This window comes from Motacilla alba, chromosome 3 (assembly GCF_015832195.1).
Source record: "Motacilla alba alba isolate MOTALB_02 chromosome 3, Motacilla_alba_V1.0_pri, whole genome shotgun sequence".
Taxonomy (NCBI): Eukaryota; Metazoa; Chordata; class Aves; order Passeriformes; family Motacillidae; genus Motacilla; species Motacilla alba.
Window position 1 is genome coordinate 108,079,534 of NC_052018.1, and position 27,185 is coordinate 108,106,718.

At 40.0% G+C, this 27,185-nt stretch overlaps 1 protein-coding gene across 2 annotated transcripts in view; it reads right to left on the reverse strand.

Annotated features, from left to right (window-relative positions):
* SPTLC3 (serine palmitoyltransferase long chain base subunit 3) overlaps window positions 1-23,464 on the reverse strand; it is an 83,627-nt gene extending 60,163 nt beyond the window's left edge. Inside the window, exons 1-2 of one of the 2 annotated variants that reach the window (XM_038132328.1) lie at window positions 23,260-23,464; window positions 22,768-22,936 (exon numbers count right to left, since the gene is read on the reverse strand). In XM_038132328.1, coding sequence (XP_037988256.1) covers window positions 22,768-22,884 — 117 coding nt within the window. In that variant the 5' untranslated portion in view covers window positions 22,885-22,936; window positions 23,260-23,464. Of the gene's footprint in view, window positions 1-22,767; window positions 23,166-23,259 lie in introns of those variants that run through there. The other variant, XM_038132327.1, reaches the window with a different exon arrangement.
* Between the last annotated feature and the right edge of the window lie 3,721 nt (window positions 23,465-27,185).

A 27,185-nucleotide genomic window follows, 5' to 3' on the forward strand; every position in this document is an offset into this window, starting at 1 on the left:
TACCCAGTGTGGATTCTGAGTTAATACCCACATGATGCAATCCACCAACTCCTACGTATTTCCTACACAGTGACTTTTCACCAGAAAATGTTTTAGTTAGCTATCAGATTCCTCTTCATGCAAAATTCCCTCGTGGAGAAAATTCTTCATCTTCTGCTATAACTAGCATAGTGAATCCTCATTGTATCCCTGACCTTTCCCCATTACATGGCACAAAAGCTTCAAAGAGGGCCAGGATTTTGCACAGATTTAATAATGAGTTTAACACACACTCCGTATCAGAATGGAAGCGGCCATGGATGCTGGATCATGCCAAATGAACATTCAGAAGCAGTCTCAGGCCATTCTTTGTTCTGAAGATTACGGCGCCAGTTTGGATAAAGACTTCTGGAAGTCACAATAACCTTGTTAAAGGAGGAAAAATGTGTTCACACTACTTACCGGAAAGCTGCACATCATTAGGATAATTTGTGCATTATTTTCCTGTTTCTGAGAGTTATGCACAAGTTCAGCTGAAACTGTGTGTCTTCCAAGACATTCCTATGATTGCAAGGAGTTCCTTATCATATTTCAAAAATGTGATGAAAGAGAAAGTCATTGCCAATCTTGTTAATGCAATCAGTTTAGCTGGATTTATGCTACCTCCTCCAAGGTAATTAACTACTTTAAAATTATATTTAAATACAAGTATCTTGACATACCACAGATGGAGAGGAGAGAGAGAGATGAGAAATTCCATAGCAAAAATCCCCAACAGGGAAAGCAGAATTTCTCATGAACAGCTGAGAAAGAAGCAATCAAACTTGTGCTGCTAGCTTGACAGACAGGGGGATTAAAAAATCAGTAGGAAGATGACTATCTGGGTAGGCAAGGACCACCTCTGAGTTAGGATAAGAATTCAGCATCAAAAGAGAGCCCTAGGGTGAAAAAAGAATCAGAATACATTCAGTTACGGCGTAGGATACAGGTTTGTAGGACAGAAGATTGAGGAAGGTGAAGACAATACCCATCCTTATGAACATGTCAAGAAAATTAATAGCTTCACACCTTCAAACACAATAAAAGATGTTTTAAGCAAGAAGACAAAAACTCATTTAGCCAATCATTAGGCAACCTGGTAGCAGTGACCATGGCTAATTAAAGTCAGTTGTCCTACACCAAAGCCAGCTTCCCAAGCGGTACATGTGATCAAATCTCTGCGCCATTTAATTTAACAACATGATGAAGGCTGTCAACCCACCTATCATCAAAGTGTCCTCAGAGAACCCCAGTCTAGAGTAATCCAGATTCACCAACCTGTTCCCTAATGTAGAAAAGCTACATAGTTTAACCAGTGGCAAACAATTACCTCTTTCTTTTTCACCTAAAAATCTACAGAAGCAGTAACATCCTGCGCTAGCTATTTTTTTTTGTTTGAAAACTATCAGGAAAAGGCAGTTTCAAACTATTGTGGTTAAGTAGTGCCCACACCTACACCTATGAGAAACTCACAACTGGATGCCTCCAGGTACAACAGTTCTGCAAGAGGCTCTCTCCTCTTCCCACCAATTTCAATTTCTGCTTTGTACTACTGGAAAAGATGATCTTGGCCTATATGACTTCTTAATTGCTATTTAATTGTTATATTAATTAACTATTATTAAACTAACTAATTCAATCAGAGCTCAAAAAAATCCGTTTTGCTTCAATTGCTTGAAGATCAATAAAAAAATCTAGAAATAAATTGATGTGGGCTTTTTTAAAGTGCATTATACACTGAAATGCTCTTTATAAGTTGTTCCAGTAATTATCTGAGTCATAACACTGAACATGAGATCTGATGGCTTTCACTCATCTGAACCTTCTGTACCTATCCAGGTTTGCAGAAACACCCTTAAATAAATGCTCTCCTCAGATTTTACAGCAGCCTAGATACAGACAAAAAGGGAAGTCCTCACCCCACCAGGTACTGATTTTCACCAGTGGATCAATGCCTACCTAGGGGTAAACACCTAGAACCTGTGGTTCTTGGCTGAAAAGACAAGGGTTAGGAGAAAGAAGCACATGAGAAGCTCAAGAGACAAAAATCAGGTGCAAGATTACTGAGGTAAAGGGGTGACCGAGGTGTTGTTTCAGTAAAGAAAGACACCTTTTCAAATGCATAGCAAAAAAGTTGAAAATTAGCCTTTGCATTTGAACAATCTTAACCTTTTTTTTTTTTTTTTTTTTTTAAGAAAGCAATGGCTGTCGCTCTCGCGGAATGGAAAACACAGAAACACAGAAACAGACAGAGGCAATCTTGTACAAAAGAATAAGAAGCCTTTATTCAAAGGAACTGCGTGGTTTTTATAGTGTTACGATAGATTCTATTCAATTGGCTAACTAACAAAAACATCTTCCTCACACACTGTCCTTGAGAAGGAGAAAAATAAGAAGTAGAAAAACACCACTTGCTAATTATTTATTTTAACAAATTATCATGTCCTTGCAGCTCCCTCTAAATTCTCTCAAGCCACTGTGAGAAATGCTTGCCGTTTCTCTCTCTCTGTCCCATGGCATCCACAAATGGCCTACTCTCTCATGTTACCACTCGGTCTGCAAGCACCCATCTACTAAAGCTTTTGAGCTCACAGAGCAATTTCAAATCTGATTAGACCTTCATGATATCATCTCTTCTAAAAGTTTCAGGAAAATGTGACTTTGAGAGTGCAAAGGGATCCAAATCTCTCAACTGAAGGACAGACAGCAATAACTTGGCTCTTTAGCCATTCTTGGAGGGAATTACATGAGCACAGTTGCAATAACCCATGAACCAGCATCTCTTTAGGTCTGAACAAGGTTCAGCACATTCTGACTCTTGCCCCTCTGGAAAGAAAGGATGTGCTAGGCAAGCTGGGATGTTCCAGGGTGGTGGAAGATGCTCGATATGTAACAACATGAAATCACTGCTTGTGGAAAAAAATGCTTACAGGCATTTCACAAGTCTTTTCCTTGCCTCCATTGTTATTTCTTCCCATATTGCCATGGGGCAAATTGGAAGACAATACTCAAAACATTGCTGCACTTTGGAAGTAATTTCAGGAGCGATTGATGGTGTATTAACTCAAAGTTTTCATTTCTACTGATCATAAAATGGTAGAAATCAAGGGACCTAGGAAAAGCAGGAGATGGAACAGCAGAATCACAGATTTCAGGAGAACATAACTGTATCCAGAAGTAGCAGGTATTGCTACAGGAAGCATCATTAAAAGTAAAAGGAGTTAGAGAGAAAAAAAGCCATCTCTTAAGAAACTCATGTTAAGGGCAAAAGGACAAATCATTCTAGAGCTACTAAGCAGTAGTAATGCAGGTCTCAGCTGAAGTGTCCATCCAGCTTCAGACACTGCTCTCTTCGAGAAAGAAGAGGTGAACCAGATGGAGAGAACTGGGAAAAGAAGCATAAAGTCTGGTCAAGTAAGTTATGAGGAAAGAATGAATGAATCTGAATTGTCTGGTTTCAAGAGAAGATAAAACCCTAATGACTAGCAGCCTAAGAGTCTTCAAACATGTAAAAGATAACTGCAAAAGAAAGACAGTAATCTGTGCTCTGTTAAGCATCAGTATGCTTAAATTACACCCAAAGTGATCTAAATCAGATATTAGCAAGAACTTTGTACTGATAAAATCAGTTAAATGTGAATCTAGAGCAATGGAGGTGTTAAAGATGGATGTAAACCTCTAGTAGGGACATTTTATGTGAAGTCAAAACTGATATTGTCTATCAGAAGACAGAAGAAAGCAGTCCTGCCAGTCTTAACAAAACCCCAAAAAACAGTGACACATCTTATGAGATAAGAGGCTCCAGAATATCCTTCAAGATATTCCAGCAGAAAACCAGCCCTGGATAAAAGTGATTTGCAGAAATGGACTAGATAACATCTCAAAATACTTTTAAGCCTCATGTCCCATTTTCCTACTCACCTCACGTTCCTAAAGCTCACTATGACATGAAATGTGGAACAGAAATGACTGAGAACTGCAAAAACAGCTGGGACACGTTATCAGAGGGTGAAATGTAAGCAGATAGAAAGAAGCTCTGATTCACAGATGCTGGAGGAAGGAAACAGGTATACAGACTTCCTGCTTAAAATTAAATTTATCAATCAAATTTGGGAAGTACAGAGATACAGCAACAATGGCTGGCAAGGCAAAGACTGGCAGGGTCATCTAGAAGGATCTAGAAGCTCTGATCAAGAACACACTCTCCTGAGCTACCAGACAGGTTTCAAGAACAACAGAAGATGCCTAGACACCAATCTGATTTCTTGTCAACACAATCCAAAAGGAAGGCTCATGTAAATGGAACGTGGTTTTAAAGCCCAATAAAATGTAAAGATTTTTAAATACTAGTAAAGTAGTCTCTTACTTCTGAAAGAAAGAAGTTACTGCTAAAACTTATACATGATAAGCAAATAACAGTAAAAGTTCACACAGAAGATAAAGAAACCTTTTTCAGAAGACTTCATGTTTTACCTCTACCCTTCCACATCTGCAAAAAAAAAAAAAAAAAAAAAAATCCAACCCAAAATACAAACCTGAGCATAAAAGAAATGTTGTGCCCTTCTATAATGGCTGCTACAAATGTATTTCTGCAAAGAGGCAAATAATGAGCAATGACAAAAGGTCCCAGTTTTCTCTCTCAACTGCAGTGGAGTGTTGTTCCAACAACTTTAGTTTGTCCAGGAACTCCCCTGAGAGATGAACTACATACTTACAGCCTACCATCCAGCAGAAAAAATATAAAAAATATAATTACTTGTGAAAAATGTCCACATATGCAAAATAATCCCAGCAGCGTGTTCCATGGTAGAAAACAGTTAATAAGGAATGAATAAAGTTCAGCTACAATAGGGAAAAAAACCCCAACAAACTACCTGACATGACAGAAGCTCCTAGCAAAATCTGTCCAAGGAGACACTCCTGTAGGGAAGTATTTAGAGATTTCAGACATAATTCAGTGAATTCTGAAACAATATTAGTATAGTCTGATAACTCCTGATTTTGTGTTCTTTCCCAATCCATGGGGAAAGCTGAGCACTCCCCTCATACTCAATATGAAATTAATAATAATTAAGAAGTTTTATGTGCCCATCCTGACAGCTCCCTTATGGACAAATAGAATAACATCAGCCTGTGCAAAAAACATAATTTGATACCAAATCAAGAACAGCAAGCAGGACATGCAGAACGACCATCATAATTCAAGAATATCCCCTCTGAGGACCAAATTCATAGATAGTATTGTCTCTTTTTCCACCCCTATTTTTTCTTTATTTTCATGGATCAAAGCTAATCTCTTAGAGCTGCTGGAAGATATTAAGTATAGTAAAATACTATTTGCACTTCCTACACAATAATTTTTTTGTCTGCATTTTGCTTAGGAGGAAGCCCTTGAACAAAACTCAGGTAGAGCTGCCCCCCTTCAGGTGATGAGGCAAATCCACAGTCTCCCAGTGGGGAATGCAGCTAAGAGAGTCTGAGCTCCCAAGAAAGTGCAACTTGGTACTCAGGAAGCACAGCTGGGGAACAAGGCTGAAACTTTTAGAGGAACTTTGAAAAAAGATGAAGCTTGCTTCCAGAAAAACAGCTCCAGAGCCTAATCCCTGAAGTGCTCTGTGAGCTGTAGCTTTAGGTCAAGAGAGAAGTCAATGAAAGGTTTCCCCTTTTGGATGAAGGCAGTTCAGACTAAGCCCAGTGCTCAGGGCAGCCATGTCCATGGAGCTGTTGTGTGAAAATGATACAGAAACGTCAGTGAACTGCAATGGCTTCCCCAAGAGACCTGAAAGGTACCAGCAAAAAGTCATGCCAAATTTGGAAGAGCCAGACAGAAGCATGCCAAGAGCCTATATCACTTGGTAGCAAATATTCTAAAACATAGATTCTTAAAGTACCTTTATGTACTTTACTTAAAGTTCTGCCTTGACCAATGCATTTCTGCTTTATTCTGACAGAATCCCAGTAAGCCAAAGCATGGGGTAAAATCCAGTACCCTCCATTATTTGTTAATGAACAAAACAGATCAGAATTTCATGTAAAAAAAACCTGACCAATGGAGGAGTATCCAAATTTGGATTCTATCAGCCAGGGAGTAAGGCTGGCTCCCACACCAAAAGAAATGAACATGCAACAGACATTGCAGGGAAGAAATACAGGGAGATACAGGAAGAAAAGATAATCATGCTTAAGGTTCAGATTACCACAGAGGTCTTGACTGTAATGGAATGTAAAATCTTTAAAGTATCTTCTCTCAGGTGCATCACACCATATAGATTATTTACATTAAAACAGAACATAACCTCTGGGGGAATAAATCCACGCCAGGAATGGAAAATATTTGACACAGGCATTCCTGCACCATCAAGAGAGAAGATCACAGACCACAGAATTTTGAAATATTTTTATTTTCTGTGGGAGCCATTCCAAAAATCTGACCACTAAGCTTGCAAAGCTGAGTGGAATCATTCTGAAATTCCATATATGTTCCTTTGTCTCTGTAGTGCTAACAACTTTTTCCTGTGTTACAAATCTCAGTATAATAATGTGGAAGTCTTGCATTCCTACACAAACCCTTACCATTTTATTCTCATTTCCTGAGATCCATCTCAGTCCCACACAGCCCTCAAATCTGCTTTTGGTATCTCACGAGGCATGCTGCAGAGGACACCACATTTCCCCAGAAACACTACCATTTTGGAGCTAGAATGAAGATTTTTAAAAATTTAAGTATACCTTTGAAGAATGTATGACAAAATGGATTAAAGCACATTTACAGACTCAAGACAAAGTGAAGAAAAGTATTGCAAGCAGTTACAAAAGAGCTAGAATTTTCCTAATGGGAGTATAGAATAGAGCTGGCAGGAGCAGCTGTACTGTTTTAACTAAACTTTCAGTCAACTGAAGTATTTAATTTCCAAGTACTACATACCAGTCAATACACATGCTACCTGTGATTATTTGTGATTCTGCAGCTACCCACTTCACAGTCTTATTTCTTTACTATTTATGAAGAACGAAAAACAAAAAGAAAATCAATTCCTGTGAAAAATGCCAATCACTTGTTTTTAAAATTTTAAAAGTTTAATAGTAATAAAATGGTTATAATTAGAGAAATAAACATTCGGACTATTAGGATTAGGACAATAGGAGACAATAAAAACAAAGAATTACAGACAGTCCGGGTACCTCTTTCTGGGCAAAACAAGCCTGAAAAAGGACACACATTAACAGAGGATTAACCCTTAAAAGCAACAGCCTGTTGCATGTTCATACACCTCATACATGATGCATAAATTCAATTCAAACACAGAATTCTGTCTGCTCAGTGTCAAAAACTTCCTTTGAATCCTGACGGCATCCTCAGGGCTGAGCGAGGCGGGAAAAAGTTGGTTTCTTCTGATAAGGGAGCAATAAATTCTCTTTCTCTGAAAGATTCAGGTGTCCTGTGGCTGCTATCCCGGTATGAGTCTTTTCTTTAAAAAAAAGTACCTTACATAGCACAGTTTCTATTTTAACTTTATGTTATAAACTGAAACTATATTTAACAGACTGAAGAAAATCAATACAGCATAAGTTTCTAATGTAACACATATCATATTCATTTTAACATTTGCGAAACGCCAATCATAAAACACGCATTTTCCACGATTCCCTTCAAGACTGCAGCCGCTTGCAGATCTCCATCTTCCCCCTCCTTGAATCACTCCTCCCTGCGCTTCCTCGCCATCATCCTGGCTGAGATCACCTGCCACAGCCTCAACCCGTCCACCTTTCACCTCCTCTTGGCTTTCCCCAGTAGCCCGGGGCTACCTGGGCACCCCCGGCGCAGCCGGCACGCCTCTGCCCCAGTTCTCACAGCGCATTTCGCCCCCTGGGGCAGCTCCACCTCCCTGCAGCCCAGCCCCAGCGCCGTGTGAACGCTGCTGACAGCGGCTGGGCACAACCCAGCCAGCCGGACTCGCCGGTCCGGCCGCTGCTTTATCAGAGTCCTTCATTTCCACCCGGCCTGCCCCGCTGGCACCTGGAGAGAGCTGCTTTGTCCCTTCGCTACCGCAGAGTGCGCTGATCCGGGCTTCGAAACGAGGAGGAGTTAGTAGGAAAACGCCAATGAGTTGTTTTTAAAATTTTTAAAAGTTTGATAGTAATAAAATGATTATAAAATAATAATATAATTACAGTAATAAAAATTTGGACAATCAGGATTTAGGACAATAAAAACAAAGAGTTACGGACAGTCCGGGTACCTCTTTCTGGGCAAAACAAGCCCGAAAAAGGACACACATTAACAGAGGATTAACCCTTAAAAGCAACAGCCTGTTGCATGTTCCTACACCTCATACATGATGCATCAATTCAATTCAAACACAGGATTCTGTCTGGTCAGTGTCAGCTTCTTCCTCTGAATCCTGACGGCATCCTCAGGGCTGATTGAGGCAGGAAGAAGTTCATTTCTTCTGATGAGTGAGCAATAAATTCTCTTTCTCTGAAAGAGTTAGGTGTCCTGTGGCTGCTATCTCAGTGCGAGTACCTCATTCCTCTCTTTTAAAAAAAGTATCTTACATAGCATAGTTTCTATTTTAACATTATGTTACAACCTAAAACTATATTTAACACACTAAAGAAAATCAATTCAGCATAACTTTCTAACATAACAAATAATATTCATTTTAATATTTGCGAAAAGCCAATCATAAAATACACATTTTTCACTACTTATTTTATATTGTTTATTTAATATTTTATTATTCAGGTGTCAATATCGGGGACAAGGAATCAGAGTTGAACTGTTGTAACTTGTGAAAAAGTAGTGTGTTAAATATAGTTTTAGGTTGTAACATAATGTTAAAATAGAAACTATGCTATGTAAGATACTTTTTTTAAAAGAGAGGAATGAGGTACTCGCACTGAGATAGCAGCCACAGGACACCTAACTCTTTCAGAGAAAGAGAATTTATTGCTCACTCATCAGAAGAAATGAACTTCTTCCTGCCTCAATCAGCCCTGAGGATGCCGTCAGGATTCAGAGGAAGAAGCTGACACTGACCAGACAGAATCCTGTGTTGGAATGGAATTTATGCATCATGTATGAGGTGTATGAACATGCAACAGGCTGTTGCTTTTAAGGGTTAATCCTCTGTTAATGTGTGTCCTTTTTCGGGCTTGTTTTGCCCAGAAAGAGGTACCCGGACTGTCCGTAACTCTTTGTTTTTATTGTCTCATATTGTCCTAAATCCTAATTGTCCAAATTTTTATTACTCTAATTATATTATTATTTTATAACCATTTTATTATTATCAAACTTTTAAAAATTTTAAAAACAAGTGATTGGCGTTTTTCACATAAATAAATACTAAGTAATATGTAAAATAATTACAAATTGCTGCAGACATGAGTGTCTGATTTCCCAGTATGTCTTTGTCAGGTGTGAAAGTGGGACCTAAACGCAAGTGTTTGTTTATAGTTGTAACATGGTTATGACCTAAGCAGCTTTGTATCCAGCTGATGATCACCCTTAATATGAAACTAACCAGTATTAGGTAAATTAGATATCAGGTAGCTTGAGAATTAATTTTTTTAAGGCAAAAGTGACCAGTATCCATACGTAAAGACCCATTTCTGTCAGTGTTCAAGACATCCTTCCCTTTCAAAGCCTTGCATGTGTATGCACTTTTTTATTCCTCCTATCTCCCCCACCCAATTGAATTCTCTTTTCAAAACTGAGAGTGTTTCAATGTACTGCTAATGTTTTTACCTACTCAACTGTTATAACACTGTTGTTTATGAGCTCTGCTAAACCTTACATGTTGAAGAATAAGGACTGAAAAAAACCCTCCAAAATCACAAACTCCTATTCAGTTTTGCAATGATCGGTCAGAAAATGTGAATAGATAAAGCACAGGTGTGTCAGCTTGTTTTAACCATGGCTAAATTAAGCTAATAAAGAAACAAGACTCCAGCATCTTCTTCAAGTTAAGAAAAATATTCTTTTATCCAATAGCATAGAAAGTAACACTGGTTTATTTGCCTCTACCACAAGAAATTGTGTCAGAAGATTTATCAGCAGACTTAGTAAATGTTTTTATCACCATAATCTTGTAGATAAAGCTCTTTCCTATTCCAAGAAGGTGCAGTTGGCAAATAACATTTGTTACGGATGATCAATGCCCATCTCTGTTACCTCTGCTGAAATACTGCCTTGCAAACCCTGCAATTTCATTCCACATTTTCTTGTGGAAAATGTCTCTCTTTTTTTTTTTTTTTTTTTGGCAATGCATCTAAGCGAGGATGTAGCACAGCCAAGAATGCCACACACTGTGCAGTAGTGATTAAATGTAGTCATAAACCAGGAAGATGTCCAGGGCTAGAAAAAAGAAATATAGGAATAAGCAGCAAACAGTGGAGCGTGAGAACAAATTATTGTCAGTCAACCATGGTGATTAGTTCTTGAGAAGTGTCAAAGTGCAGAGATGTTTTGATTAGCTTCTCCAGCAAAAAAAATCACTCAATAAAAAAAGAAAACCGAAGAATCCCCAAACTATCCTCTGTCAGTCTCTTTAGGCTATATTTTAAAGGCACAAGCCTTCTTGGATATCTGGTTAAAAGCTCAAAGTCTTTCCACACTCTTCAAGTAATTCTGTGTGTAGCCCTGAAAAATAAAATATTCTCATCATGTTCATGTTAATTTCAAGCTAGAAGTACTCAAAGCCCTCTGAGATGCCTGTCCATCAACCTCCAGCCTGAGCTCACACAAATTACCTGTCACAGAGTGAGAGGTTTGCATTTCTGTCTTTAAACTGGTGTCCTGAAACACAGCTCCAATGAGGATGCTGTTGCTGAGCAGGTGAGAGATTTGATCAGCAGGAGGGGAACTGAAATCACACAGCCCTTGTGAACAGGAGAAACACCAGCCAGACCACAACAATGGGTTTGGAACTGCAAAGTTCCAAGTCTGATCCCCTTTGGATTTGGATCAGATTGCTCTAAAGATGAAGAACTGATGCCTGGGTTAGAAGTGAATTATGGAAAAACAATAATGCTTAATATGAACTCAAGTTTCATCTGTTAGATAGAGTGGTAGAACAGAAATGTCCCATGAGAAATGACACCAAAACACACTTCATTCTCCCTTAGGAGCATCAACTAGAACATGAGTCAGGGCAACTGCTTCACACAATACTGATGATAAATCACTGATATTTGAAAAAGTGGCACACTTGGATAAAAATCCCTGTGAACGCAGCTACCCTTAATAGACACTGATCCCTTGTGCATTTCACAAGTATTTCACAAGTAGAGAACAAAATAAAATGTCTTTATCTCAGAAAGTTTACGGACTAAAGGAATTCCTGAGAAATGCAATGGTAAGATACACACCAAGCAGAAATGAGTTGGAGCAGAAGTAAACAGATGTGTGTGAGCTCTGGGAATAATACATTCTGGGGGTTTTATGTGTCTCATGTTGGCTTTCATGTAAAATAAAGGAACACTCTGACAGAAGCTTCTTTCTTATTTGGAGCATAGGTCAAATCTCCTTCCTGCTGCAGACTACCCAGGTCACTGGAGGAAAGAGTTCACACTGCAGCTTCTATGATTTCAGCAGGGAAGGTGCTGGGCCTTTCTCCTGTGTCCAAAAGCCCACTTAAAGCAAAGAGTGGAGGATGTGAAAATGGCTGACGAGTTCACAAGCTGCAAAGGAGTTGACAGACAGATAGCATCACTATATACATTTTGTTTCTTTAGGAAACCAGCCAAGATTTTATCATGCTACCATGCTGAAAGCTCAAACTATGTAGGTGGGGTTTTTGCCCTCATATAACACTCCTCTCCCTGATCACATACATTTTGGACACCTACAAAGTGCTCAGTGGGGAATAAAACCAAATGTGCCTACATGAGGTTTTAAGAATCAGCATAACTTGCCACGGATTGAAATTTTGTTTCCTATAGATGTTAACATCTTTATAACAAAATTCACAAGCTTACAACACTGGTTCTCAGCAGGTACACACTGAAACAGTAAAAATGCCCAATCTCTGATAATGATCCCAAAAAACCAGATTGAAATCATGCTTCAATGGACTTAAATAAACCCATGTGATTCTCAGCCCACATGCAAAAATTCTAAAGGTCTTTGCTTATATTGAATCACAGATATAAAAATCTCCTAATGTTACCCCTTATCTCTGCAAATTGTAAAATGTTTTCTACCTGTTGATAGGTAAAGCTAATTTTTACCTTCTGACTTGATTGATTCAATTATGCTGTGGTGGAAGCATTAGGAAGTTAATACAAGATTTTCAAAAGTGTAAATGAATGAATACTTTGGGTTGGGGATGAGATGGAAGCTAAAAGACCTCCATTTTTGATCTCATGCTTGGTCATGCTATACTGTCATATTATTACTAGTAGAGTGTCTGTTGACTTTAATTCTTGCATAAGCTCCAGAGATGTATCTCTGCTGCAAAACCCACTGTGATTTCTTTACCACATGATGGAGATGATGAGGAAGACAATAAAAGGAAAGGATTTCTCTCATCTCAACAGAAATTTATTAAGAGCCAAGATGGTAATGAAGTGCAGAGAACATTTTGTTGGAAAGGGACAGGCGACCTTGTGTGCTTTGGAAGACATTGTACATGCAGGGAGGTGGAATGATCTTGCAGACATTACTTTATGCTGCAAACTGCTGCTGTAACAACAAATCCTCTCCTAGAGCACCTAGGGGCCAGTCTGTTCAGCTCCCCATCCTTACAACAGACATATGGACAAAGGACAGCTTTCCTGAAGCCCTTCTTGATCCTGAATACTTTTGGCTCAACACAGTCATAGTGTGCACAATTTTATTTCTTTACCTTTCACTGGTGAGTAAGAGATGCAAGGAGGTCAATTAATTCCTCTTCAGGGAGGTAATAAATTACACCTCTTCTTGGACAATGGGTTCAACCCAAGGTGAAACCAGATTTTATTAAAGCTGTGCCTCCATTCCCAAAGCACAAGTCTCCTGTCTCTGGACACAACCTCATAATTATTTTGCTAACTTGCTAGTGCTCATAGCACATCCCACATTTCACACTATGCACACCATTCACACACAGCTGAAAATAGACACAAATTATGGAATTGATACATTTTGTACCCCTTGAAAAAAGATTTTAAGAAAAAGCAATCAGACTTGGCACATATCAAGATCATACTTGCCTCAGAATGAAAAACACATATACCAACCTTTTTCTTTGAAAGTTGTAGATTTTGGCAAACATGTATTTTTTGGTTTGGAATCTCTACTTCCTGCTTGGTTATGGGTAAGAAAGAGATTTAAGAAGCAAAGGTTCTGACTTCAACCTGAAAAGACACTGTTAAAATATGTATTGAGAGCCAAAAAGTAACAATAGACAAGTCTTTGCCACATGGGATTCTTCCCAGATCATTTGATAAAGTAATTTCTTACTTGGGATAAAACTGGTTTAACGCAGAGAGAAATGAGAATCTGCTTTGTAACACCCCTTACTACTTCTTTACCCACAGATGCACCAATCCAATACTTAAAGGCTTATTTCCCCATGAGTTTTTTGTAACCTAAAGCAAGTGGAAAGAAATCAAGGATAAGGCCCACAGGGGTTGATGATTGTGATTAAAAGAGAGGAAAAGGGGTGGAGATTGCATCAGAACAGTTTGATGAAGAGTTTTGTTTCGTTTCTGTCCAAAATAGAACAATCAAAAGCCAAGAAGCCAAGATTAACACACCCTTTTATCTGCTAGAACCTCCCAGACACTTTTACCACCTACATATGCAAACAAACAAGCTGTTTATATAACAGTGATGCAAGGAAAATATTGCACAGGGGAGCAATTTATAAAGACCCTTTTATAAAAAAGAGATGACTTCAAGAGACTTGCAGACATACATTTTGTGCCAGAGACAAAGTAAAACATTCCCTCTGAGCATGACTGATTGTCAAGAGATTGTTGGAAGTTCAAAAGCTCAAACTCAGAAAGTTGCATGAATATGATCTCAAAAAGCAGAGGAAACATGATTTTTCAAATGCTTTCTTGGACCATGAAATGCCTTCAAAAAAATCTTTTTCACTTTGAATTGTTTTGTAGTTTGGTGTTGGGATCTGCGTGGCACCCAAAGTTTTGAGGTTGGTCAGCAGGAAATGCATTTGATGGGATCACAGGGCTGGGATTCTTTCAGGGAACGGCTGACAATGAGGTACAATGTGATAGCCATAGGTGGACCTAAATTGATTTCTCAGGTTGTATTTCCTGACCTCCAAGGTCTCATGTAAATCACTGGTCACTGACACATGGCTGCTGGGACTGGGTGGAAACATCTGTGTCCTGCCCTCTCCAGGCAGCAGTGTGGCTGATCTGTACAGATCTCCTCCACAACAGTGTGCACAAGAACCTGGCTGCAGCTCACCTTTACCTGCAGGAAATGCAACCTGGTGATGACAGGGGAAGAAGTGTTCCTTTCAGAAGACAAGCAAAGTTTTGTGAAAACACAGCAAATGGGCAGGAAATGGAAATTCTAAGCTAGATTGAAGCATTCTCCTGCAGAACAGGAAGCTCAGGAACATACAAATTGGGGTGCTGCTGTGATACCAGGTGTAAGCTGACAGCTTTGGGCTGTGAGATTAGCCAGGCTGAAGTCTCAGCTAGCTACATGTGAGTCACACGGAGAGATGCATGGCAGCTCTTCAGGCCCTATGAATCAGCAGCAGCAACAGGGAAGCAGAATCTCAAATGGAAATTCCTGGAGGAAGCAGAGGGCAGCGTTATGTCAGCTGAAATGGCTACAAGTCCCAGCTCTGCATCTCAATTTTGTCTTTCTGTATTTCTTTTTTAGATGAATAAACCCTCATGTCTTGGTAGGTTAACAGAGAAGACCAAATTTTTTGGAAGAGGGGGAAATGACAGAGCACATGCCTGTGCTTGACCAAAGGAATGAAGGCAAGGATACAGCTGAATGACTTCCAAAAAACCCCTGAGATGATCAGTCGAGCAGATAAGGCATTACTGTATTACATCTACACTGGATGTCCTAGAAGTTCAAAATACTTCAGGTGGAAGAAAGACACCTGGCCACTTTGTTCTGAAGATATGGGTGTATATAGATGGCATCACCCTGGAAATTCAGCTCTTCACCTCACAGTTTTATACTGAAGGTATCTCACAGAATGTTCTGGTCATCTGTCTGAATTCATGTATCTTTAAGTGCAAAACACTTCAGTTCCTCTTCATTCTGGCACAAAACACTGCTGGTCCTGCTGCCTGCTCTTCTCCTCAACTGGCGTTTTTCTTCCATATTCCATCCCATAATTCTATATCCATCCCACAATGACAACTCTCAGACAATAGCCTCACAAAATTCCTGCTGGGGTTGCTTTCTCAAAGTATTTTCTGTGGAAAAATTAGCTGCCAGGAATGGCAGAAATTCTCTGGCTGAGCCACTGGTCATTGTAGGGAAATCTCATTTCCTGCTTTGCTGGTTAATGCCACAGTCCTAGCCACAACAAAAATTACTTTTCTTTAAAAGGAAAGTAAAAAAAACCCAAAAATTCACAAGAGAGTTCATATGTCTATTGGCAGAAGACATAGACCTGCACATCATGATGAATTAGGATCTTTGTGGTTGTCCTGTACCCTATAAACCAGGATTTGAAACACCACTGCACACATGCAAAGAGCAAGCTGTGGGAGAGGCAGCACGACACTAAATGTTTTTCTGGTGAAAAGCCAGATTTTATAGAAACTGTGGGAACATAAAAGAAGATTGTTGAGGAGAATTATAAACATGCTGAAGTGATCTGCAGCTGAGGTGTAGAAAAACACGTATACCAATTGTTGCTTTGCTTTGTGTGTTGGTGAAGTTCAATGTCTGTGTTTCAATAAGAGGCCTGAGATAGACTTACAGGCACTCAATCAAACATGCTTGAAATTCCTTCCCTGCTGGGGGAAAGACCAAGGCAGGCAGGTAATCTACACCTGTGACAGCCCCTGAAATACAGATGAAAACAGCAGGTTCAGAGATCTTCTAGCAAGGACCAAGCAAGAACTGAGTTCTCTGGTGTCCCTGCTCATACGGGTCTGGCTAGCTGCTGCTTTGACAAGGTAAGGGAAATAAATTTACTGTTTGCATTTCATTCAGTGTTCTATGGTCATCCCTGGGTCCTGTACATGCCAGCTCACACAGAGACCCAAACAGGCCATAAGTAACCACTGTCTTATCATTCAGCTCACTATTATTCATGAACTTGCTTCTGCAATGGAACACATCCAGCCACATCCCTCGCTGACCTCACAGGTAGAAGATGCATTTCACCTTTTTCATTTCTGAAAGCCAGACTGCCACTTAAAGCTTGCAAAGGTAATTAATTCTCATGCTGAAGGGATGTAAACAGGCAGGCAATAGCACTAGCCATGCCATGGCTTTCTATTACCAATTACCTCTATTGAGCACAAATAAGCTGCTTGCCAGACAAATATTCATAGAAGCCCGACTGAGGTTCTGCATCAATTCCATCCATTTTTGGATCACTACTGCTGACTCACCACAGAAATGCTGCCTCCTCGCACTGAAAGGTCACAGACTCACTTTGACTGGATGGTCTCTGTATCATCTTCATCTTGAAAAGCCAGGTCAACACCAAATTCCCAGCAGGGTGCTCAGGGTTTTCCCAGCTGAGCCCTGAAAAGCTCCATCTATCCCATTGCTGTTACCCAAATCTTGATTCCCCCTCCCTCTCCACACAAGTGAAACCCCTCCAGCCTGCAGGCAAGTGTGAACCATTAACCAGCACTCTTTGAGCCTGATGATCCAGCCAGTTATTACCCACACAGTAGTTTGCCCGTCGAGTCCGTAATGCCCTGAGTAGCACGTGAGGGTGGTGTGGCCAATGTCAAGGTAGGTGACATCTATCACTTGCCTCTCATAGAAAAATCTAGTCAGCCCAGCATAGAAGACAGTCAGTCAAACATTATTTATCTCTGGTACATCTATGCTCGCTGTTCCAAATCACCTTCCTCTCTATGCTCCCAGAAGCAACCTCTGCAAGAAATGACCTGCCTTTTGAAGACAGGTGGGACATTTCTCTTAAGTTATCAGAGGTCTTTGACACCTGGGAGCTTCCAAAGCTGACAGTGTGTGATATCACCTACCACACACGAGTGCTTCCCTCCTGATCCCACGCTCTTGTATGGGTTGCCATTTCTCAAGAGATCCTTGACTCAACCTTCTTTCACTGCTGGTAGTTTGACAACGCAGAGGCTTGCACGATTTTGATCATGAAAAGTGAGTCAAAGAAAGCACAGAGTACATCTTACCTGCATCTGTGGTCACAAAGTCATCCACCCCATTTGTTGATGGGATGTATTTTCCTTGTTCATTCATCTGCTGCTAATGTAGCAGTAAGATCTGTTCTTGCTTCCCCTGATATTCCTTGCAAATATTGACTCCAGGAGATCTTTGGCTTACCTAATGCCACTGCTACATGCCCCCAGAATGTTTCAAAATTCCTCTTTCAAAGGCCATTCTTGTTTCTATCTCTTGTATACTGCTTGTTTTTGCACTGGAGCTCAGCCATGAGTTACATGTGAGTAGCTAAGCCAGTCTCCCTATACATTTACTTGCTTTCATGAGTAGAAGGATGAGCTGTTCCTGTGCTAAGGAGAGGCTGACCTTAAAGACCCAACATGCTGAATCCTTCAAGCCAAAGTAAATTACTATCTGCTATTTCTGTACAGGCTTTACCTTCCAAAATTTAATTACCTGCATTTAGAGATTTCCAGGTGTTAAGAGGGTAATGACTTTAGAGCAACCTTATGTATTGAGCTATGTGAAAAATCTCAGCCTTGCATGTAAAGTCTCATGCAACACGCTCAAAGCATTGCTACAAGAGTCAGAGACTGTTACATGTGCCCACACAGTGGTGACACCTCGGCTGCAGAAAGATGTCCCCAGTGTTTCCTGCTTCCAATGCATTGAGCTCATCACATAGCAGGGCAGATGACAGAAACAAGGGCGTGGATCCGAGACCTGTGATTATCATCTGAGAGGGCAGGTGCAAAGCAACACATTTCTCGGGCTTGAAACCAAGGAGAAAAGAAGGCAGGAACTGAGGATGAGGAGGTCATTATCTGTGGTGCAGCTGAAGCAACAGGTACAGTAATTGGCAGAGAATTTGACTGAAAACCAAATCTCAACTTTTTCCTGAGGGAAAATTGCATTTGCATTTTCCATGAGCACATGCACAATGAAAAATGCCCAAAATCCTGAGCTGCTGCACATGAAACAGGCTGGACTCAGTGATATTTCCTTTCAATTTGTTTTTACCCAAACCAATATCAGAATATGAAGATATTTCAGAAAAAAATCCTATTATGTTGGTAGATCATTATGGCTGCACAACTGAAGCTGCAAACACCTGGAAAGGCCTGATCAGCCTTAACCCTCTCTCCTTGCTCTTCCCTTATTAATAATAAGCCTTATTGCTTGACCCTGATTGTGGGAATTGGTTTATTTCTGTTCCTACCAGACTCTTTATTGAGTATGCATCTAAAATGCTCCCCTTACACCAGGTTTGAAGTGCTGTCTGCATTTGTGAAGAGAGAGCAAAGAAATTACAGGAGGCCTTTTCAACATACAAAAAAGTTACTGCCATGAGAACAGTTGCATGGCATATTCCTTTCATGACTCTCTTTTTTAAACAATCAATGTTTTCTTTAAGATTGTCATTAGGCAATAAATGACACTGGAAAGCAGAAAAGAGAGAAAAGAAACTAGGGTGCCAAGAGCATGGAAGGGACTGAGACTGGATGCTGGAATGTTGAACCAAACAGCTAAGTGGAGCAGCTAGGAGGAGATTCAGATGCAACAGGACAGAAGTTAAACAGCTTCTGAATTTTGGAGCCTCCAAATGTTGGAGACTTTTACATTTTTGGGCCATCAGATAAGTAGGGCAGATGTTACTGTGTTGGATCTCCTCCCAGGTTCTTTTTTGCTTTCACATAGGAGCTTGAAATCCTTGGAAAAGCCTATAGTCTTGTTGACTACACATTTCTTCCAAGCCCTGCCATTCTCAGTGCACAACATAAAAATAACGAGTGTACAAATAGCTTTATAATGTCTTGGAGGCTAAGGCATCCAAGGAAATAATCTGTCGAAGAAACAGAACTGTTGCATGTGCTTTACAGGGAAAACAATTTCCATTAGACAAAGATATTTATTTCTTTAAAAATACAATGTCCCCTATTATTGGTATCAAATCAACAGCAATACAACAGCAAAGAAACCATCACTAGGGAAATACCTTCTCCTGGCCAATACAGTTACATAAATAAATAGGTTAGCTGCTGAATTGTGCTTTGGGCAAAGGCAAGTCCAGACTATGGATTCTGGAAGAACATGAAGCATCTGCCTCTGTTAAAAGCATGAACAAAGTGGAAGACATGGTCCACAACCCACCTCCCAAAGTTTACCTCTTACTATGGCCCAGCTTCCAAAGAATACCAGGATGCAGCACAGCTGTGGGGAGATGGTTAAGCCTGATGTCCATCAGTACATGGAGAGTCTGTGCTATCAACTAGAATTGAGTGAATTTGACTTAAAATAATCACAGAAGCTATCCAAACAAGCAGCCCCCCCCCCAGTGCTCTCTAGCACTTCCCCAAAAGCAACAGCTTCTCTTCTGGTAGGATGCTTCACTGCTTCTTTATCACTCAGCTGCCTCCTTTCTGTCCTTGTATGCCACAGATTGCTAGAAGCAAAGAGAGCCTCCCTGCTCCCCCACATTTGATCATCCCTAATTACCCTTCCCAACCCATTAAACAAAATCCTTTCTTTAGAAACCCAGGGGGTTTTATGGGGTCAGAATTGCTTCTCTATTTCTGTTAAGCACGCACAGACGCACAAAATGTTCCTACATCATTAAGATGCAAAACATCTTGTTCCTGAGCAAGTGTTTTCAAAAACAATGCTTCCAAAGCCAGCATTTCCTGAAGCCAGTGCTTCCTGCGGGCTCCCTTGGAAAAAAAAAAAGGGTTTACAGAGCTGATTGTTGCAAAGGCTGATGTTCCAGTCAGACAATTGTATAGGCCTAGAAGCCTTCACTGTGCCATTCACTCACTGCAGTCTCTTCACTAGTTGCCTCTCTCAAACCACAGCATCTCTCCCTCCTCCCCTCCCTGCAAAGTAGCACAGCTGTAACTAAGCCCAAAAGTTTTCGAACTATCACAAGTCTAGAAACAGCATCACCAGTCACATCCCCTGAATACACTAGCACTATATTTCTGCTATATAAGGGGTTTAATGGTCAATTAATTTACTGCATGGGCAACAACAGACAGAACAAGAGGACACAGTCTCAAGCTGCACCAAGGGAGATCCAGGCTGGAATTAAGGAGGAAGTTTTTCACAGAAAGAGTGGTCAAATACTGGAATCATCTGCCCAGGGAGGTGGTGGAGTCACCATCCCTGGATGTGTTTAAAAAAAGACTGGATGTGGCACTTGGTGCCATGATCTAGTTGAGGTGTTAGAACATGGGTTGGACTCGATGATCTTCAAGGTCTCTTCCAACCTAGAAATTCTGTGTGATTCTGTGAAATGTGTGTGTCAGATTGTTAGGGGAAATAGGGGTAAGGTGCCTGAAGAGCAAAAGAGGAAGAAGGAAGAATGACCGGAATTAAGAGAAACCTGGAAGCCTTGTACAGGCTTCCTAGCGCACCAAGCTTCCATATTCCCTGCTTCTCAGATCCCAGCTTGTAAAGTGGGAAGCACACCCCAGCGAGGAGTGGCCAGTGGGAGCGCACGGAGGCGTGTGCGCACACCTCCAGCAGTGAGGCTCCTAAACAGCACGGGGAGGAAGGAACAGTATCTGTTCCTGTAAAATAGCATCAAGCATAAGCACTGAACAGGGTGAGGCAGCTGGGGCGGGGAAACAGACCAGACAGGAATGGGGAGATTCCTGCCAGGAGTGAGATTCCTGGTTCATTCAGGACTCTTGTCTGTTATTGTTTCCTTCTTTCTGTGTTTGGAGCAGGAAGAAAGGGGAAATGGTGTGTAATTGTGAGCACGGTGCTCGACCCAGACTTACCAAATCTGCCTTTGATAAGCCTCCTGAACTTACTCAGTCTTCACTTCCTCACCACTTCCCTCAGCCATGAATGGCATTTGCAAGTGGCTCAGTGCTACTGTCAGATGTCACACAGCAGGGTGAAATACTTTCTCCTCCGACCGTGTGGTGCTTGTAAGACTTCACTATTCTTGAAGGTGCATCTAATAATATTTCCTTCATTTCTTTGCCACCCCTTTCAGGCCAATTTTTTTTTTCTTTTGCTCATGATCAGTAATATTACTTCTCTAGCTGTTTACTTCTCTTTTTTTTTTTTTTTTATTAAGGAGGAAATCCTAATTAATGCCCTCCTGGGATTTCAAAATCACTTATTTGCAGCAGGTTAACAGTAACTGAATGGCAAAGCCTAGTCCTTAAAATCTGTCACAAGTGGAAAGTAAAGACTTAGAAGACCATTGTGGCACATAGCTAATGTACAAAATGACGAGGAGGTATATGTGATATATAAGAGGAATTAGGTTTCTGGAAGTGAATCCAAGAAAGGCCTTTTTCAATCATTGTGAAAGATTTTTTTGCTTTCCTCATCCAGCACAAGCCAGTGATTGGGAAATACTCATACCAGGGGAGACACCTAAAGCCAGACAACCATTAAGCATGACACTGGGCGTGCCCTCATTAGAGGGCTAAGGCGTGTGAGAGCCCCATTTAGAGAAAGATAAAAGATAGCAGTTTGTTTGTAAAACAGCAGAGCCCTCACCACAGTCCTTGTCTAAAGCTTCCTAACCTAACAAGGATGGTTAGGTGAGCACACAGGCTCCACAAGCAACCTTCTTCATCCCCCCTGTCACCACACCATGCTGTAAAGCCACACTGCTGTAAAACCAGACTTCTTATAGTCACTGTAAGACTTTCTCCTAATGATCACATCAAGATCCAGAACTGGGACATTCCAAGACAGACAGTAAGCTCCCAGTCAGAAAGGTATCACAGAGAGATAACCTTTAAGATCTGGGCTCTTCTGGTAAAAGTATACTTTTAAATGTGTTCATTCCTCAGGATGTTACATGCCAACAGTTCTACAAAATGTTCATGTATGTGAGAAGTGCTGCTTCAAAGAGAACAGCCTAAGAAAATAGAATGTAAACTGGCTTAGATTTTAAGCAGTACAAGGCTGGAGAGCAAGCATCAGTAAAGTATGGGGATCAGCTACACCACCCCTGCATAAATGTAAACATCATGAAAAGGCAGCTTTGCCTGCCTACATATTTTTGTTGTTATACTTGTACAGCAACAAATCACACTTTAAAAATTACTCCACACACACTTGAAGCTGACAAAACAGCTTTCCACTAGTGATTAATACGTTGCAAAGTCAAGTCCACAACTGGTTAAGCTTCAGAAGGAAGTTACTACTTGTGTTTGTTGTGTTTGATATGAACTAGACACTAAGTCAGTCCATGGGATCAACAGCATTTGCATGAGCATTCCCAAGTCTCTCTGCAGTTTAGGAGACACAAAAGCAGTGTTAGGTCCCACGATTACAAATTAACACACCAGCCTAATCCGTACAAGCTGTTCAATGGACACTAAAATGATCATAAAAATAGCTCAATAAGCAATGTTGCAACTACCTATTTGTTTTCAATATTGAGGCAATAAGGGTAAGCAATTAAACCTTACCTTCGTTCCTTTAGTGATTCCATTTTTCTTAGATATTCCACTTTTTAAGAGGTTATTCTGTTTCTGATGATGATGATGATGTAGATGTCCATTGCACACAGCACTGGGATTAGCCATCTGTTTAAATTAGTCAGATTCTCAGTTCTTAAGGGTGTCTTGGGTCTTTCTACTGTAAAAAAGACAGTGGGATGAGAAGATAAAGTTCTTGGTTAAGGCCTGAAAGGTATCCAACTGGTCTGTCAGGATTTTCCAGGATGAGAGGAGGAACTATCTTTTGCAATCTCTTCGAAACATAAAACTTTCTTTCATACAGCTTCAGCCCCAGCAAGCTAGAATGTGAAATACATGGCAGGAGGTGTGCTGTTAAAATCTCTGAAAATTACTGCTCGTTGCTGGCTCTTGCATGAACACGGCTTCTGTGAGTCAACAAGGCTGCTGCAGCTATCAAGAAGTGGGTGGATTCAGAGGCGGAGACACTTAAAGATACATTACCTCTCAAATACCTCGAAGGGAGAAACTTTGCTTCTTTTCTCCGAATTACACTCGGTGTAGAGTGATGTCACTTCATAGAAACTGCCAAAATGTTTCGAAAATTTTCACAGTGTAATCTGTAAAATTACATGGTGCATCTTGCTACGAGTGTATTAGCTGAAAACGAGTAGTATTGCCCTGAGTGAAGCAGAGAAACGCTTCAAAAAATTTCTTTTAATCTCTTCTTATGTGAGTAGCATGACAGACACAGCATTATACCTGCAAAGAAATGGAAATAATTTTAGTAATAAAACGAAAATTTATCTAGAGCTAGATACTAGACACATGCACATGTATTCACTGGAGTGAGCTGTCCCTTTAAACTCAGTTTGGCCAGGAGTAGGATAAATGGCGTGCTATTACAATGAATGGGAAACGGATTTTTATAAAGCTGATTAATTTAGTTTTAAAACAAGTCAGGCTTTAATCACATGTGAAACTACTAAGGATGACTAACATACATCCTTTCTTTTAAGAAAAAAGGTTTTTAATTGTGAAAATGCATATATGATCGTTGCTGAATCAAATTCTCGTGCTTCATATTTTAGTGACAAAAAGTAAAAGTAGAAACATCTCTGGTAGCATTTAATAGAATCTCTTCCTCCCAAAATAATTCAAATTAGTGTGGAGACACATTAAAGGAAAGCTGTATTATGATTATCAATTTTGAAAAACAGATAGGGGAAAGGGTGGGAGAATAAAAATAGTTGAAGTTCTTTAATTAGAAAAAAATTGCTGTGGCATCCTGGCAATGAAATGTAAGTTATACACAGAAAGAGCAGCCCAGAACTCGAGTACATGGAACGCAGGGGATGAAATGTTAAACAAACCACTGTGAAAATACACAGGGAAATACTCTGTGTTGGTTTTGAAAACTTATCTTAGACAAATATTAAATTGCTAAAGTATATTTTCCTCTTTGAAGTAATTTGCAAAATGAGATATCATCAATGCACTAGAAAACTTCTGGGTCCTGCTTAAGAGTGATCTAAACTTAAATTAATGAGACTGTAGTATTTTGGGGGAAGAAAATAACCTCTTAACTGATTAAAATGACACAGAAGCCGTAAAACATCAGAATGTTTTGCCTCAAAGTTTTACAAGATTCACCATCAGAAAATAGATTTTTTAAAAAAAGTTTTATGTTTTTGTTGCTTTTCCTAGGCAAGAATACCTCATTTATGTATGAATCAGTTTTGTTTAGGTTGCATTGAGGCATCTGTAAGTATAGCTCACTGACAATTGAATTGTGAATATAATAAGGTCAATTATAGTGGCAAAATACATTGTTGGTCTCAAGTGGCTAAGAGTTCATATTTGCAATGAAAAAAGGAGACTGAGATGAGGATAAGCCTGCAGGAAGAATGGTTGGTAACACCTCCTGCACACCTATCCCCTATGGGCTGCTGATAAATGGAACAAGGCAATGCAAGGCATTTTCTCTGCACCCGGCAAGCCTCTCCCATCAAGGAGCTTTCTTCATTTGGGAAGTGTGTCCTTGATTGTCACAGCAAATCAAACACCTGTAAACATGCCATCAGCTCAGTCAGTTACTGATCATCTTCCCCCTGCTGTGATAAAGACAAGGACACTTACAAGAGCAGTGCTGTTCCCCTTAGCAGCTTCTTGTGTCCCAGCCAGCACCTCTGTCAGGTGCTTTTCCCAACAGGCTCAGCACCTTTCAAGGCACAAAGCAATGAAATTAACATATCATATGTGTCTTTTTTCCCTCCCCAGTTAAGCTCATGAGGGAAGTGGAATCTCCAGGTAAAACAGTCCAGATAATGCAAATTCTGTTGCTAGTCCCAGGCTCTAGGTCTATAGTTGTTATCTGTTTCAAGACCCATGAGATACCAGTGTCCTCACATGAATAAAATAGTAAGTTAAATGTGTTATGGTAATTTTAGTTTTCAATGTCTATATTATTTAAGATAACAAACAAATAGAACTTTAAAAAATACCACATTTAAATAAGCAATTTTAAAAAATGAACTCAGAGAAGAGCAGCCCATTCGGATACCTGTTAACCATGACTTAAAAGCCAGGGTTCACAAAACAAATACCACTAGAAGCTGACTAAAATTCCTGCCCTGATCCTATTCAGAGCAAAAGATCTATAGAAGGGATGAGTTTGGCCAAATACACAAAAATTATCTGTAAACAGAATGTGGTATTTCTCCAGAACAAAAAAACCCCAAAAAACAAAAAACAAACTAACAAAAAAACCCCAACAACACCACTCCCTGCCAAGAAATCTGCCTAAGCTCCCCCCAAAACCTAAATAAACAAACAAAACCCCCAAACCAAACCAAAAAATAAGCAGAAAAAAAGGCCAAAAAACTAAACAAACAAAAAACCCAAATCAAACCAGAAAAAAAAAAAAAACCCAAACTCAAAAATCATTGTGCTCTTCTGAACTCTATCTTACTCAAAGCCATCTCATCATCTATTACTCAGGCTTCTATATACATATCTATCATGTTGCCTGCACCTAAATCTGTTACTCAAATGTATGAGGATCTGTGCTGCCTGGACACTGGAGGAAGGACTCAGTAATTCTCTGCTTTGCAACACCAAAACCACCACTAGCAACATCCTATTGTTCTGGGAAGTGGGAGGAAATCATCTGCTGTGCTGACCATACAAGAACTGCATGTATTTAACTGCAGGGGACACCAATCCTACTAAAATTGTATGTGCACTTCTCTTTAGTGGCTTGGGTACTGGTCATTCTTCATACTTTGACAAGAAGATGGTGAATTTCTAAGATTACCAGCAGACCACACACCATGTTCTACAAAAACGCTAGTAAAGTTTCCATACAATTACTATAAAACTCTAGGAAAACCATAAATGAATTCCCAGGTTCTAGGTTATGAATCCCCACGTTCTAGGTTTTATTCCTTGCTTTGTCCTCATCCTGTTAACACCACTGCATTTTTGCTAACTCACATTAATATTGGAAGAAAAGTGTTTAAGTCCTTTTTAAATGCTCTGAGACAAATTGCTGAGGAGTATGGTGCAAAAGTGAAGTAAAATATATGCAGTTTAATTAGCCAAGGTTTAGCCATGGAGCAGAGAGAACAGAGAGGGGTAGAGGTCTGTCTAAGTAGTCTCTCAGTGTTTGAAGAAAATCACTTTCCTGGTAAAAATTCCATTTTTACATGGGACAGGTTAAAAGGTTGAACTCTGCTGATGCACTCAAGAAACGGGGACAAAACATTCTATTAGACTTTTGGCCCAGTCAGACATGCAGTGTCATCAGTGTCACTGTAGTGGTCACACTACAATGTGTGACCCCATTTAAAATAACAATAATGGATTCACAGTGTCTCCATTTATAATAGCAGGACTGCATTACCTACCAATAAAAAAAAAATGTTGCAAGAAAGCATGAGAGCTCATCCCAGAAAACTGTCATGTCATAAGCTGGAAGGATTTCGTAGGATTCCTGCTCATCCCAGGGTACAGTTACTTACAGCAGAGTTGTGAAATGGTCTCGCAATCTAATGGCAAGACCTCGACAATTTCAGTTCATGACAGATTCCCATTTACATACTACATGAAACAATAAGGGTCTAAACACAGACACCAGGTACCTTTATGCTTGTTTTGAGCGGACAAACACGGATGTGAAACAAGAGCTGAAGAAACTGGGAACCCAGATCTATTCGTCTGTTAAAAGCCAAGATTCTAGTAGTGTTTAAATTGGCAACAGAGCATGACAGTAATGGAGCGTACAGTAAAAACCACCTTTTTTGTTCTCACAATCCTTTCCCTTAAAACAGAAACCCATCTCATAAATTCTGTGTACCATTGATGACTTATATTTGATGTATGTGGAGACATGGATGTTGGAGGCAATTCCTGCCTTGGATATGTAGAAG